We start from the raw sequence: 14140 nt of genomic DNA, 5'->3' as shown, positions 1-14140 counted from the left end.
CCGCCTTTCACGCTGTCCCATGCCAGTTTAATACTCCCAGCAAGTCGATCTTCAAGTCCTGCTTCATAAGAAGCTTCACGAGAAGAGTGTCAATCAGTCTCCTCTTGTAAACTGCCTTTATCTTGAGCTTGGTCTTTAATGTCAGTTCTGCTCTTTTTTTCACGTTCACCGCCATCACAGCACTACGCACACCCGCGCACCACACTCGACACAACAACCGATGCAGCCTCAGCCGAACGCTACGACAGCCACGCCGCTGCTAACACTAAAACCAAAAAACGCGAATGGCACAAAAACCAAAAGAGCAAGTTGTTTCCTTCCTCCATCCAAAAAGGCAAAAAACAACATTCGATCGTGCCGCTGCCGCCGCCGCTGAAGCGGCGCTGTCGGCGATTGTGAGATGCAAATGATTTCTTATGGCCTTCAAGATCACCTCCGTGCGCACAAACAGGCGTGCGGGGGTAATATCGGAGGCCATAGATTTCTTTGGCTGTCAACTCCCAATGCCGTCGTGGCATCTGTGGCGCTGTCAGCTCCTGCGAGGTAATCCTGAACGTTTGCTGCGCCGCATAACATACATGTAGTGCAACGAAGCCTGCCTCCTGCTATTAAAGTAAGGTAGTGCTTGGCGTCGCGAAGTTCGTAATATCCATTTTATGCCGAACCGCATTCGCTATGGGAAGTTAAAAATAGATGTGTTTGACAAAAATAATTCGGAAGAGTTCGCTATATTCAATAATTCGTTATATGCATGTTCGTTATATCGAGGTTTTACTGTACTCGCTATGGGGGAGCAATCGCTGCCATAACTGTTGCAAGGCTAGCCCCATCCATAGCTTACAGCAATCGAGCTGAACTCTTTTATAATGTGGCATCGCATAAACAAACATAATCCCTGTGAAGACATTGAGTGAGGCAAAATCACCCGATCTCTCTTAAAGGACTATAGACACCTAATTTTTGGGTTCGTGCTTTACCCTTTGTAATGATGCGTAAGATATCACTGTACACTGATCACCCCGTCATATTCGCCTACGACAGCTGAATAATCTATAATCGAATTTCTTTCCTCGTCTATTTCAGTTTCGGTTTCAACAACCGAGCGGTGGCTGTGACGTCAAAGTCAAGTCTTGGTCATGTGAGGGATGAAAAAAAAAAAACAGCGATATAATCATTCCCGTGTCATTTTATTTCGCTACAGTGGTAAAGCCAGCCTACCACAAGAACAGAAATCACTACAAGTGAAGAATTGGCGTTTATATCGCTACTTTTCATGTCACGCGTCAAGACTCGACTGTGACGTCACAGCCATCTGCTGAGACCGAAACTGGCGAGAAAAGAATATTCAATTATGAATTATTTAGCGGTCGTAGGTGAAAACGGTGTGCAGATCAACATACAGGAATGTCTTAAGCATCACTACCAAGCAGGAAAATGTCCCCAAAATTTGGTGTCTATACTCCTTTAACAGTCATAATGTAAGGCGGCAAATACGCACTATAATAGCCCTCCTAACCGAATGTACTACAATTTTCTCGCCTTCAAGAACAAAACAGGAATTATAGCTGAAAGGGTTCTTTATGGCCGCAGTACAGTGAATATTAATTGTTAATACTGTAAAACTAATTAATTCAAACTCCAAGGGATGGGGAAAAAAGTATGATTATCAAATGACCCCCAAAAAACTGACAAGAACCACTTGCACCACTGCAAATTTATTTCGTTAAAGACAGTGCAGTGGTCACTTACGATTTAGTTCTCATTTTGAACAATGTTTTATTCAGAAATGTTGTCAGAAATGTTAAAGCAGAACTGCTTGAAAATGGTATGTCTCCTCGGCCTTTTACAGTGAAATCTTATTAATTTAGCCAACATTAAGTCGGAAATTCGGATCATTTGAACTAGGGGCGTGGTCCTAGCAGATGCCCATGTACAAGTCTATGGCATCGGATGTCCATTAATTCAAAGAATGGGGGAGCTTGCTCCGGTTAATTCAGACGGAGGATTGCATCTAACTACTACCCATGCAGCCAGCAATCAGCAAAACAGGCCTCCCCGAACCTCAATACTAGCATGGAAAAGTGGTGCCCCTGCACGAAAGCACTATGACAGGTAATATGACTGTCAGAAGCGAACCATTACTGAAACATACCTTAGATACATACTGTCGGCTTAACCTTACGTCATTTCATGGTTGCAATCAGGCACACGCGTTGACCAGTTACGGTTTTTCAGATGCTTTGATTTCAGAATAGGGTTAGGCTGTTAATGCCTATGTATACAACTCTTGCATGCATCCACATGCTGCTTCCGATACATTGAAATCACTGAAGCTAGGTGTTGGACAAACGCAGTTCCACCACACTGCGTGCTTTGCCACGGTGCTTCACCATGTGGACGATGCAGTGCAGAATCATGAAAACGCAATAGGGGTTCGCATTGCATTGCAAAAATGGTAGTGGAGGCCTTTATGATTTTGGCGCAATTCTTCAATGTTCCTCTGACATTGTGCACTTGCACTTAAAGGAACTGAGAAAGGCCACCATTCTCACTTGTGTTTAATTTCAAATGCAGACAAACATCATACAGGTGTCCATTGGATAAAATTGCTGGGAAGCAGGCATTTATCGGCAGTCTTTCCTGCCCCATTTGATAATTCAACTTTCACTGCCACCTGCCTCCCTTCCCTTACGGCACGGGTCAGGTGTCCAAGAAACAAGTGTGACAGATACTGCACCTTTCCCTTCCTGAGAACCAATTATTATTATTTCAGTTGGATGCTTAATGGAAAGTGAAATGGCATGACACCACCCTGAGTGCAGCAAAAAGAACAGTTGTGTCATAATTTTGACAAGAAATCAAGGTTATCTATTTCGTTGCCACTTCCTAGCAGATGTCACTCATGAGCTAAGTAAGGCTTTTGCCTTAAAACATTGCATATTGTAGTGAGGGGGGATTTCAATATCAAGGTAGGCAAGAAGCAGGCTGGAGACCATGCAGTGAGTGAATATGGCATAGGCTGTAGAAATAGCAGGGAGCGTTATTAGTACAGTTCACACACATCCAATTTATGAATCATGATAACCCCTTTCATCAAATGGGCAAATGAATAGTAAGTAGACATGAGAAAGCCTAAATGAAGAGACTAAAATGAAATAGATTTCATATTGCGCTCTAATCGTGACACTATGCAGGATGTGGAGGTTATCAGAAAGTTGGGATGCAATGACCACAGGATGGCAAATCCTGAATCAGTTTAGATTTAAAGAGGGAGCAGACAAAACTAGTATGAAAGAACCCAATCAATGAATCAGAGGTAAGAGGGAGTCTAGAGAAATTCAGGATCTTGTTGTAGAACAGATATCCAGCTCTAACCAAGGAAGATGACCTTAGCCTAGAAGCAATGTCTGACAATTTCACAGATATTACCAAGTGCGCAGTAGAAGTAAGCAGTACGATACAGTAGACTCTCAATAAACGAAAATTGGTTAAACAGAACAGACGCTTAAACGAAACAAACTCATCAGAGTTGGTTGGTTTTCTATCAACGCAATGTAAAAAAAAATCTCGTTAATCGGAACTCAAGTTTTTCGACCATCGCATAAACGGAACCGAAAGCAAACTCGAAACCAAAACTAGTTGGGCAAATACAGCGCCATTGCGGTGCGAATCACTGCCCCCCTCAACCTCCCCGACCTCCTGGCGGTTTCGGCAGTTCCGGGTTTTCTCGCACAGTGCGCCGCGTCGCTACTTGTCGTGGTGTGCGTGCTGTTCCGTATTCAGTTAGGCCTAAGCCTCAGAACCTGTGTTCGGTGTCGTAGTGACATTTCGTCGTGAAGTCAGGATCCGATGACTACGCAAAAACGACAGCACAATGCGCTTGCACTGGAAAAGAACATGGATATCATCAATGACTTCGAGAGTGGTTGCTTTACTAAAACGGCGCTTGCGACGAAGTATGGCGTCCCGAAGAGCAGCCTGACGAGAATCCTCCAAGACAAGGACAAGCTGCAGGCGGCATTCGAAACATCACGCTTTGGTCCCCAGCGAAAAAGACTATGAGCAGCTGACCACGAGGATCTGGAGAAGTGCCTCGTGCTTTGGCTGCGAAGGGCCCGCAGCGAAAACATCCCCATCAGCGGACCACTCATTCGTGCTAAAGGAGAAGAATTCGCTCTCCAGCTCGGCATTGAGGGCTTTTCATGCAGCGACGGGTGGCTGAATAGGTTTAAAGACCGGAATGGTGTAGTGTTTTGTGCCATTTCAGGGGAAGCTGCCGCTGCCGATACGACGGCATGCGGAGAGTGGAAAGCAAGACGGCTGCCCGAAATTCTAAAGGAGTACAACCGTGAAAACGTCTACAACATGGATGAAACGGCATTATTTTTCAAGCTACTGTCTTCAAAATCCCTCTCATTCAAAGGAGAGAAGTGCACCGGCGAAAAGCAGAGTAAGGACAGATTGACCGTCCTCATCGGTACGAACATGACTGGAAGCAACAAACTGAAGCCACAAGTAATCGAAAAATCCAAGCATCCTCGCTGCTTTAAAAATGTCGCCACCTTGCCAGTTTCCTACCAGGCCAACGGTAAGGCGTGGATGAAGCAGGTCATCTTTAGAGAATGGATTTGTCGCGAGGACGCACGCTTCTCACGAGAGAAAAGGAAAGTTTTATTCCTTGTGGACAATTGCCCTGGACATGGCACTGTGCCGGGGCTGAAGTCCATCACATTGGAATTCCTGCCAGCCAACACCACAGCACAACAGTCTATGGATCAGGGTGTCATTCAAGCACTGAAGTCGCGCTTCCGCAAAATCCTTCTTCGGAGAATGGTGTTATGTATGGACCGAGGGAAGGACTACAAGGTGGATGTCCTGCGTGCCATTTATATTCTTGATGACGCTTGGCGGCAGGTTGGCGCGACGACCATTTCCAACTCCTTCAGGCACGCTGGGTTTGCCTCAACGGCAGAAAAATCCTGCACACAGGACGAGCCTGATGATTTCTGCGATGCAGCCGAGGAAGATCTGCTGGTGAAAAATTGTGCTGCGATGGGCATGGAATTTGAAGAGTATGTCAGAATTGACAGTGACGTGGCAACATGCCCGCAAAATACTGTGGAGAGTATTTTAGCCGATGTCTGCCCCCCCGATGAAACCGATAACGAGGAGGAAGAGCTCAAAAATGAAGATATTGACCCCGTGGTGACACCACTGCAAGCGCAGTCGGCCGTCCAAATGCTCAAGAGCTTCTTCCAGCGAGAACATGGCTCCGAACTGTTTCTCCGCAGCCTGTCCAGCATGGGTAATGCTATTCAGAAGAAGCGGCTGCGAGAGCTAAAACAATCAAGCATAAAATCATTTTTCAGCAGCCATTAAATTAAATCGCAGTTCCCACTGCCCTACCAGCAGAAAAGTAAGCGGTCTGTTTTTTTTTTTGTTTTTTTTTTTTTAATATTCCTGTACTCTGAAAAAAAAAAAAAATGTTCGCTGTGTACTTTGTGCAGTAAAGTTCTTGCCCATTGTATACTGTTCTACTTTTTACCGAAATTTTGCATTTCGGGATTCACTTCCGCGGAAATCACAAACTGTGCGCCTGCCTGTCGTGTCGGGACCGCGGAAGCTGATTGTGCAATGCTGAACCCATTCTCACGGTAAACGGAACTCCTGATAAACGAAACATATTTTCCCGGTCCCTTGAGGTTCCGTTTAACGAGAGTACACTGTATTTAGGATACCAGTAAACTACCTAAGGAGACGAAAGGTTTGATGAGGAAACACCGAAGCATGGAAGTCTCCAAACCAACAAGCAGGATAGAACAGCCAGAGCTATCAAAGATAATCAATGAGCGCAAAGTCTGAGACATAGGAAAATATAATAAAGAGAAAATCGAGCATGCTCTAAGTGTCCAACATAAGAAAATATGAGAGAACTGAGCATGCTCTGAAAAATGGCGGTAGTCTAAAAGCTATCAAAAGAAAAGTAGGAATAGACAGAAATCAGATATATGCACTAAGAAACAGTGCAACAATGCACGGGGTGAACCCATAAAACTTTGCTTAGGTTCACCTGCATGTTCTCCTCTGGTTCGGTGCAGTGTTCTCCCAAACGACATGCCGAAATTAGACTCTAAAAGCAATTTATGCTTATAAAAACTGAGCAGAACAGCATACAGGAACACAAGAAGTAAGCCTAGATGCACAGACAACTTTCCAGGTGCAGATGACACATATCACCCTGTTCTACAGGGAAACTACCTTGCCCAATGCTTCACAAAAAAAAAAAAAAAAAAGGGGGGGCATACTCACTGCACATCAGATGCCCTGCATGCAGGCTTCTCTCCAGTCTCTGTGAGGAACTCGGTCCGCTGCATCAAGTGCTCTTCTGTGGCCTGGCAGATTGACAGAGAACCGTCACTGCTCATGGTATGTTATTCTAAAATGCTGGCTAAAAAAGATGCAGATTCAACCAGACACCGTCACTGCTTATGGTATGTTATTCTAACATGCTTGCTAAAAAAGATGCAGATTCAGCCAGACACCGAATCTATGCAAAATCTGGGCTCATACAAAAGTCAGAGCATTTACAGCAAGTGTTTCTAATTACCTTGGCCAAATAGTCTGCCTCTGAAAAATAACAGAATCAGAATTCCTTCCTATCCACCACCAGAAACTGATACCTGTCGCTTTGAATCCAAAGGACAAGACGTGCAATAACTTCTGTTGTACTTTAAAAGAAGTCAACACTGACCAACTAGTTCACATCACAATATTCCCACCCACTGCATCAGCTGCAAATATTTTAAGCCTACTTCAAAGGAGTTTTTTTTTTTAGCAAACCTACATACCGCAATAGTAAGTAAATTCCCATCTTTGAGCTTCACTCACAGATTAACATTCAGCCCACATAGCCTATCTTTTTTACATTATGAAACTTTTGTGCATACCAAACCGTAAACAGAATTAAAAAGCCTGAACACCGATCATCAACTTCACATATAGCCGGCCCAGCATTTGCTGAATGCCATCTAAGGCACGCATGTTTTGGAGAGGAAAAGAAAAAAGCATGCGTAAAAAAAAAAAAAAATACCACTCACGGAGCTCTTTGGAAATTTTGCAACAACAACTTCACCCAAACGCTGGCAGCAGGACCTGCAACGAGTCATGCTGCCAACAAGAGAAAAATAAGCAAGAAACACAAGACTGCGTACGGTTTATGTGACTGCACGACAGGGCTCTATCAATGCGAAAATAAAATTAATCTATACGTACGTGTGTGATGGCTACAGATCACTTTCCAACAGCACCAAAAAATGTTAAGCCAATAAATAAAAGGAACACTCAAGTCCACAGAAGAAGACTACAAAATTAGAGAGAGGGCCACCGATTGCACATAAGTCAGTGTAAGCAACAGCATATAGTGAACACCCTCACAAAGCACCAAAACTGCCCTTTCTCAAATAACTCCCTCATCTCTAACTGAAAGATGCAGCCCAGAATAGAACAAAGGCATAGAGAGGATTGTGTTCACTACAATGCTAGTCTGAATCTCACATAAAAACTAACTTTAACACCAATTATCATGATACTCAGGCCTTGTAGTTTGCTTCTAACTATAACACCGTGTGATGTAGTACAGTTAAGACATTTCCCTCCCACTGATAAGTTACTGCTGTTCAGATCATGCAAATTGGTGCTAAAATAAAATGCATTAATAGCTTCGGGAAAAGTTGAGAATATAGAAATACATTATGGTGAATGGTAGTTTTTATAAATGAGAAGCTGCCTGGTCAACTAACTTGCATACATTTTAAAAAGAAAAATATGACCCTGAGCAAGTGAAATTATGGGCTAAACAACTAGGCTACAGTTCAGTTCAAAACTTGACAAGGGAGAAGGGTCATGTCCATCCATTTATTCTCCTTATCTCACGGCTCAGCTATTCTTTCTTTTTTTTCTCAACTTTGGCTTGGGTGGGCTTGCGGATCTCTACAATAAGTACAATGGGCTTCAGTTACCCAACAACTTTAGGTGGCCTCTCATTAATGGCTCTCACCATAAACTGCAAACCAAGATTACCTAATTACCTATCCTCCAATTAATGTTTCTTTGTAAACATGTGACAATATATTCCTAGTTGTTCTGTTCTCTGTTATGTAATGCGAGATATATTTGCGTGTATGTGTACATCTGCAAGTGCAACACTTTACTGCCACATCCATGTGACAATAATTTAACTTGTATATTCCTAGTATTCCACATGCAGGACACTTTTTTTTTTTTTTTTTTTGAGTTCACGCCTAACAGTGTAGGTTCGATAGGCTCTAAACATTTCCTGTGGTAGAGTTAAATTGCATGCATTCAGTCTTATGCACTGTACGTATTCAGAAAGATCCACCACTCTTTTTTAGACTATTTTCAGATTCAATCCCACCCATTACACTGCGTAGCATCCTACACCGTAGACTAGCTCAAAAGTTAGCACTGGGAAAACATTTCCAGCAATAAATGTGTTGTGTTGTGTTGGGTTTCATGGCACATAGGCAGATAAGGCTAAGGTCATCATGCGCCAAATAGAAAGTTTATACGTCTCTTTGGTGAGAGGAAGTTAAACAATTATTTTAAGACACTACAGTAGGTTTAGAATGTTTGCATCTTTTAAGAAAGAAACAAGAGAATAAGTTTTAACTAGTGAATTTTGTCCTCCTAAGAGTAAGCTAAGGTGTAATGAGATGCACTCATCATAGAACTGTGGGAAAATACTCTTTTTTTTTATGTTAATAGAGTTTTGCCCACAATATTAAAATGTAGTTTGTGGTGACCCCGTCTCCACAGTATTTGCATATAGGTTTGTCTTTCTTTGCCAAAATGAAATGAATGACTAAATTCTAGAGATATAAAATGCTTATACCATATACACGCGCAATGAACCCTTTCTTTTTAAAAAAAAATTGGGATCAGTTTAGGGGAAAGGTGGATTTTTCACGAGTTGAAATTTCACGCACACCCGTCCATCACCTTCCATCCTACACATCAATTATAATGAAAACGCGCCCGTTCAGCCGCGATCAAGATGCTAGTTTTCATATTTAGCTTCGTTCACTTAGAAAGGTGTTCGCTGATCTGAGCGAACATAATGGACACCAAGCTTACGCAAGTAGACTTGCAACAGCTCGGGCAGCTCGCCGAGCAGACCATCACTGGCACTCCATCCAGCCTGTGTGTCTCGACACTGCCAAATTTGCAGTGCAAGTCACCATCATCCCCCTCCACCACAGGAGCTAGCATCAGAAGATAATACAGTAGGCTCTCGTTAATTCAAACTCTAAGGGACCCCAGGATTTTGTTTGAATTATCGGGCGTTCTCGCATATAGGACTCTGAGCAAGATTACAGTGCAAATTATAATTAAGTATCCACTTAAATCACATTTTAAACACAATAAATACAGCAGAGGTGAAAGATCCAGAACAAGTTTATTGGAAATCTATGGCTGACTAGACTGTTTGAAGAAACCATGAATTGTTGATTACTCTTTTTTTATATGTGCAGTCAGAACAAAGTTCTCTATTCCGGTAAGAGCAGCCAGTTCTTTTTCCGAATTTTCTGTTGCAGTCAGAAATTTCCGGACCCCGGCAAGGTAGTTGAAGGCTTGTGCTGCTGTCACAGAGAATTGTTCTTCTGATTCCTCCTCTTCACTTTCGCTGCTGTACTGTGTTGGCAGCACCTTAGCTACCAAGTTGTGCACAGTGTCTTCCCTGAACACGCAGAGGTTATCGTCAGCAACTGCAAATTCGCTGAGGTCCGCAGCTATGTTGTGTGCTTGGAGGGCAGAAAGCACTAGCCCTGCATCTCGCTCTCCTTTTGGAGGCAGTCTTCATTTTCATTTTGAGCGCATACAGGCAAAGTATCACTACTGTGGCCTGGTATGCGGAAGGCATGCTGGAAGCAGTTCCATATCGTTGCGGGCGTTACTGCACTCCATGCGTCAGCTAGCATTCCCACCGACGACAGTAATGTTATGCTGTGCAACATGGAATTGTCCATCCATATTAGCATCTTCTTAAGGAGTAGCTTCCTATAGTTTGTCTTCGTAAATTTGATCACCCCCTGATTCAGGGGCTGGAGAACAGTAGTTGAGTTTGGAGGGAGGAATTCAAGAGAATTGCCTCCAGATCCCCGTGAGCGGGAAAGGTGTCAACAATCATCCGCACTTTTCTTTTATCGTGCTTGAACACCAAGTCAAGTTTCCGCAGCGACTCTTCAAACAAAGATTGCGTCATCCACACACGTGAATTTGCTACATATGAAACGGGTAGAGTTCGGACGCCTTTAAAGCACCTCGGATGCTTTGATTTGCCCGCAACGAAAAGTTCGGGCTTGTGGTTACCATCCATATTGGCACAAACCATGACTGTGAGTCTCTTCTTGCTCGGCTTACCGCCGGTACAACGTTCCCCCTTGAGACACAATGTTTGCAGAAGCAGGCACTTGATGAATAGTGCCATTTTATCAGCATTATAAATATCAGTGGGGGAGTATTCAAGCAGTAGGCTCTGAAGACGCGTCTGCTGCCAGTCGGTAGTAACCGCCTCATTCACCGCTGCCGCTTCTCCACTTCCAGTTTTGAAAGCGAGGCCATGTCGCTGCTTGAATCGCGACACCCATACATCACTACACTTGAAATCGTCCATTCCAAAACGCACAGATAGTTCTTCGGCCTTCTCTCGCAATATTGGTCCACTTGCTGATAGATTGGAGCTCCGAGCGCGCTTAAGCCAGAGGAGAGCCGCTTTCTCAAGCTCCAGATGCACCTTTTTCTGTCAGAAGCGAAGCGACTTGCATTGTTTCGCAGCTTGTCTTTCGCTTTTACAATCGTTGTCGGTGTACTTTTAGTTATCCCATACTTCAATGCCACAGCAGTCTTCTTCGTTCCAGCCTCAACTTCTATGGCAGCCAATTTTTCTTTCACAGAGAGCGTCCGATACTTCCCTCGTGGAGACATGGTGCTACCGACGCGGGCGACCGACTAGGGAAAGAAAAGCACGAGCGGTCTCGTGACTCACAGTCGGCCGATGCTACACGCATCACTTTCACATCCCTTTTTTTTTTTTTTTTGCTTTTTTTTTTCTCCTGCAGTTTTGAGAATTTTGACAAGTGCAGGCGAACAGTCGTCTTTTCCACAAGCTTTGGGGGTTAAGTGTTGTTGTTATTTCGAATTTTCTCCATTGAACTGGCTAGCAAGCCACAAAAAGTTGAGCAGAGCCCTTCGGGAGGCTTTTGTTTCATTTCGAATGTTTGTTAGGCTCTTCTTCACTTTTTCTTTTTTAAGTCATAAAGCGCTTATTTTCACATTTTCCATTGTTTTAGTGTTATAAGAACTCAGATTTTTCGCCAGTGGCGGAAACGATAGCCGATAATTTTCCGGTATGGGCGAACAAAAAGTATGAATTCACTGAATTGCGGTGTTTGAATTAAGCGGCGCTGAAATACTTGAAAACATGACGAACCAACCAAAATTTTGATTTTTGTTTGAATTAACCGCAAGTATGAATTATCAGAGTTTGAATTATCGAGAGTCTACTGTATTGAAATGATGTTATCATGGCACACCATTTTGGCGCACTGCAACGACGACAGTATGTAACTGAGGGACGCGCTGACGATGAACTCTTTATTAATATCCCCATGATAAAAAAAGGGGGGGGGGGGGGGGGAGGGGGGTCATTAAGTAAATATGGCATTTTTTATTTCCCGAACTGCTGATCATCTATAGTCTGCAAAGAGCCCTACTTTACTCGAAGAACGTAGGCAATATTTTAGATACCCAACATTTATTCTAACAGGCTCTCATGCACTATGCTATACATGCCTGTTAGTGTATATTTTCAATACCTTGAATGATCTGAATGCCTGTTGTACCATATGCACCAGAGCAGTGCAATGAGAAGCATTTTTATATAGTAGGAAAAGGCTACTTTTAACTTGCACCGCTTAAATAACCTCAAGCTTCTTTTCCAAGCTCTGAAAATGAGGTGAAACATAACAACTTGAACATATGTTCCCGTGCATCTCAGTGCTCAGTTACCTGTAGCTTTGTAACTGCACACAACGAACACACTACAGACGTATCGCAAGGTCAGGCAACTAGAACTCCTTTTAAACTTCACATGGCAAACCATAACCTGTGCCACAGAAAGGTAATGCACAGCTTTGATGTGCTGGTACAAGTGTGAGGACACACACAGCCACCTACGAGCAGTAGGAGTGCGCCGAGGCCCCTGACCCTGCAGCACCATGTCAATGCTCCTGTTATGACATCTTGGCACTGCACCAATATTTTTAGCTGTAATCATGAACACCCCTTAAAACATCCCCTATAGTAACTATACTTAAACTAAGATATCAACTACATGCTCAAATTCACACAATACACAGAAAAAATAGGCAGTCCTCTAAACAAGTAGAGGTTATCCCCACATGAGAATTTTGGACTGTCTAACAGCAGCATGGTGCAGAGGCTATGCAGAGTAGTACCGTGCAGAGGATTTATAAGAAGACTACTTCTTAAAAGGTCACTGCACTTTTCGCTTTCACAATCTGAACTGGTCAGGCACCCAAGTCAATTCTACCCTCAGTGATCCCTATTACTGCTCCACACAAAACAAGCCCAAGTCACTTCAATACAAATATTACTGGGACTAATCCGACTGCATTAGCACATTATGGGACTGTCCATATGCCCAGAAAACATGTTTGTCACCACTTTCTCCACAGATGACATTAAGCCTGGGATAAGTACACGAGAGCTACCCGGCATTCTCAAGCAGAGTTACGGTCGAGAATAGGTGGTGTTCTCTCTCATTCTACCTTCCAAAGAGTAAAATTAGGACTCCAAAAAAATGTTCAATAAGCCAAAGGGCTAAAACTAGGGGTGTGCGAATATTGAAACTTTTGAATACAAATCTAATATCTAATCAGTGAAAAGAAAAACAGAAAAGTAAAAATAGCAACCATTGTTTACCTTTTTTATATCAGAAGTCACACGATATTTGCAAATAAAATTAAACTATAATTGCATAGAAGTGTATACCTTACTGTAAAATCTAGTATAAACTTTATACAACATTCCAAATATTGGTCTTTTGTAGAGTAAGGACCTGCATGAAACTGGATCGAGTTGTCATACTGCTGCTGAATACACTTAATTCTTGTTAATGCAGCCTTGAAAGGACCAAAAAAATGCCGAAGTTAACCAAATACCTCGCATTATCGAATGGGCCTGAAGAAGCTGCTGAAAACCATTTGTACAAAGTAATTTTATCTGCTGAACACTTTCACAGCAACTGCCTGCATTTCAGATGAAACAAAAGTGAAAACATTTTTTTCCTGCTTTTGTCAGTGCTTCACTCGTGCACACCGTCGCAAAGGCCCTCTTTGCAAAAGGAAAAGTCCCTCAGTTGCAAAACAGCCTTGTGATGTTTTCTGGATGCTTCATTGCACATTCCCTGCGGTCAAGCATTACAGTGAAACTGCGGTGAATTCAGAAATTCTATGCGTAATCGACAATTATCAAATCTTAAAATTCCGAATATGTTTTCAGATACAAATACAATCACAAAAAAAAAAGAACATATTCGATCCGCACTCAAAACTTCAAGTATTCACACACCCCTAGCAAAAACTGAATATTATTTATGCAATGTTTTATTATCCTGAAGTGAGACATGCGCTAAGGAGAGATGCTGTTATTGTAGGGCTCAGGATTTAGACTATCTCAAGTTCTTTATTGAGCGCTTGTACTGCATAGCACATGAACCTTTTTTTTCTTTCTCTTTTTGTCTTCGGCTCCATCAATATATGGTAGCTATAGGCATTACCAAACTAAAGACCTTGGGACCAATTGCCAAACAACATCTAACTACTGCATAGTATCTGATCAATCTACCAAAGCGACCACATCATACACAAGCCAATTTTAGTTAAATGCATGATTAGTCCCAGTAATAAAAGTAACCTATTTAGGCACACTACACATAACATGATGCACCAACAGAACTGCGTGCTCACGTGCGACTGCTCTTCGCACAATATTGCCAATAACTCGCCCAAAGCATTAAGCAAAAGCAACTGGCATATGA

General features: G+C 42.8%; 1 protein-coding gene across 2 annotated transcripts in view; it reads right to left on the bottom strand.

Moving 5' to 3' along the window:
• The window catches only part of LOC146198024 (DNA (cytosine-5)-methyltransferase 1.S-like), a 191043-nt gene that overhangs the window by 126584 nt on the left and 50319 nt on the right, over positions 1 to 14140 (bottom strand). Inside the window, exons 7-8 of one of the 2 annotated variants that reach the window (XM_084593341.1) lie at positions 7098 to 7167; positions 6310 to 6392 (exon numbers count right to left, since the gene is read on the bottom strand). In XM_084593341.1, the coding sequence (XP_084449467.1) occupies positions 6310 to 6392; positions 7098 to 7167 (153 nt within the window). Of the gene's footprint in view, positions 1 to 6309; positions 6393 to 7097; positions 7190 to 14140 lie in introns of those variants that run through there. The other variant, XM_084593340.1, reaches the window with a different exon arrangement.

This window comes from Amblyomma maculatum, chromosome 2 (genome assembly GCF_055883805.1).
Source record: "Amblyomma maculatum isolate TAMU_Amacu chromosome 2, ASM5588380v1, whole genome shotgun sequence".
Lineage (NCBI taxonomy): Eukaryota > Metazoa > Arthropoda > Arachnida > Ixodida > Ixodidae > Amblyomma > Amblyomma maculatum.
This window is presented reverse-complemented; position numbering and strand designations above follow the sequence as displayed.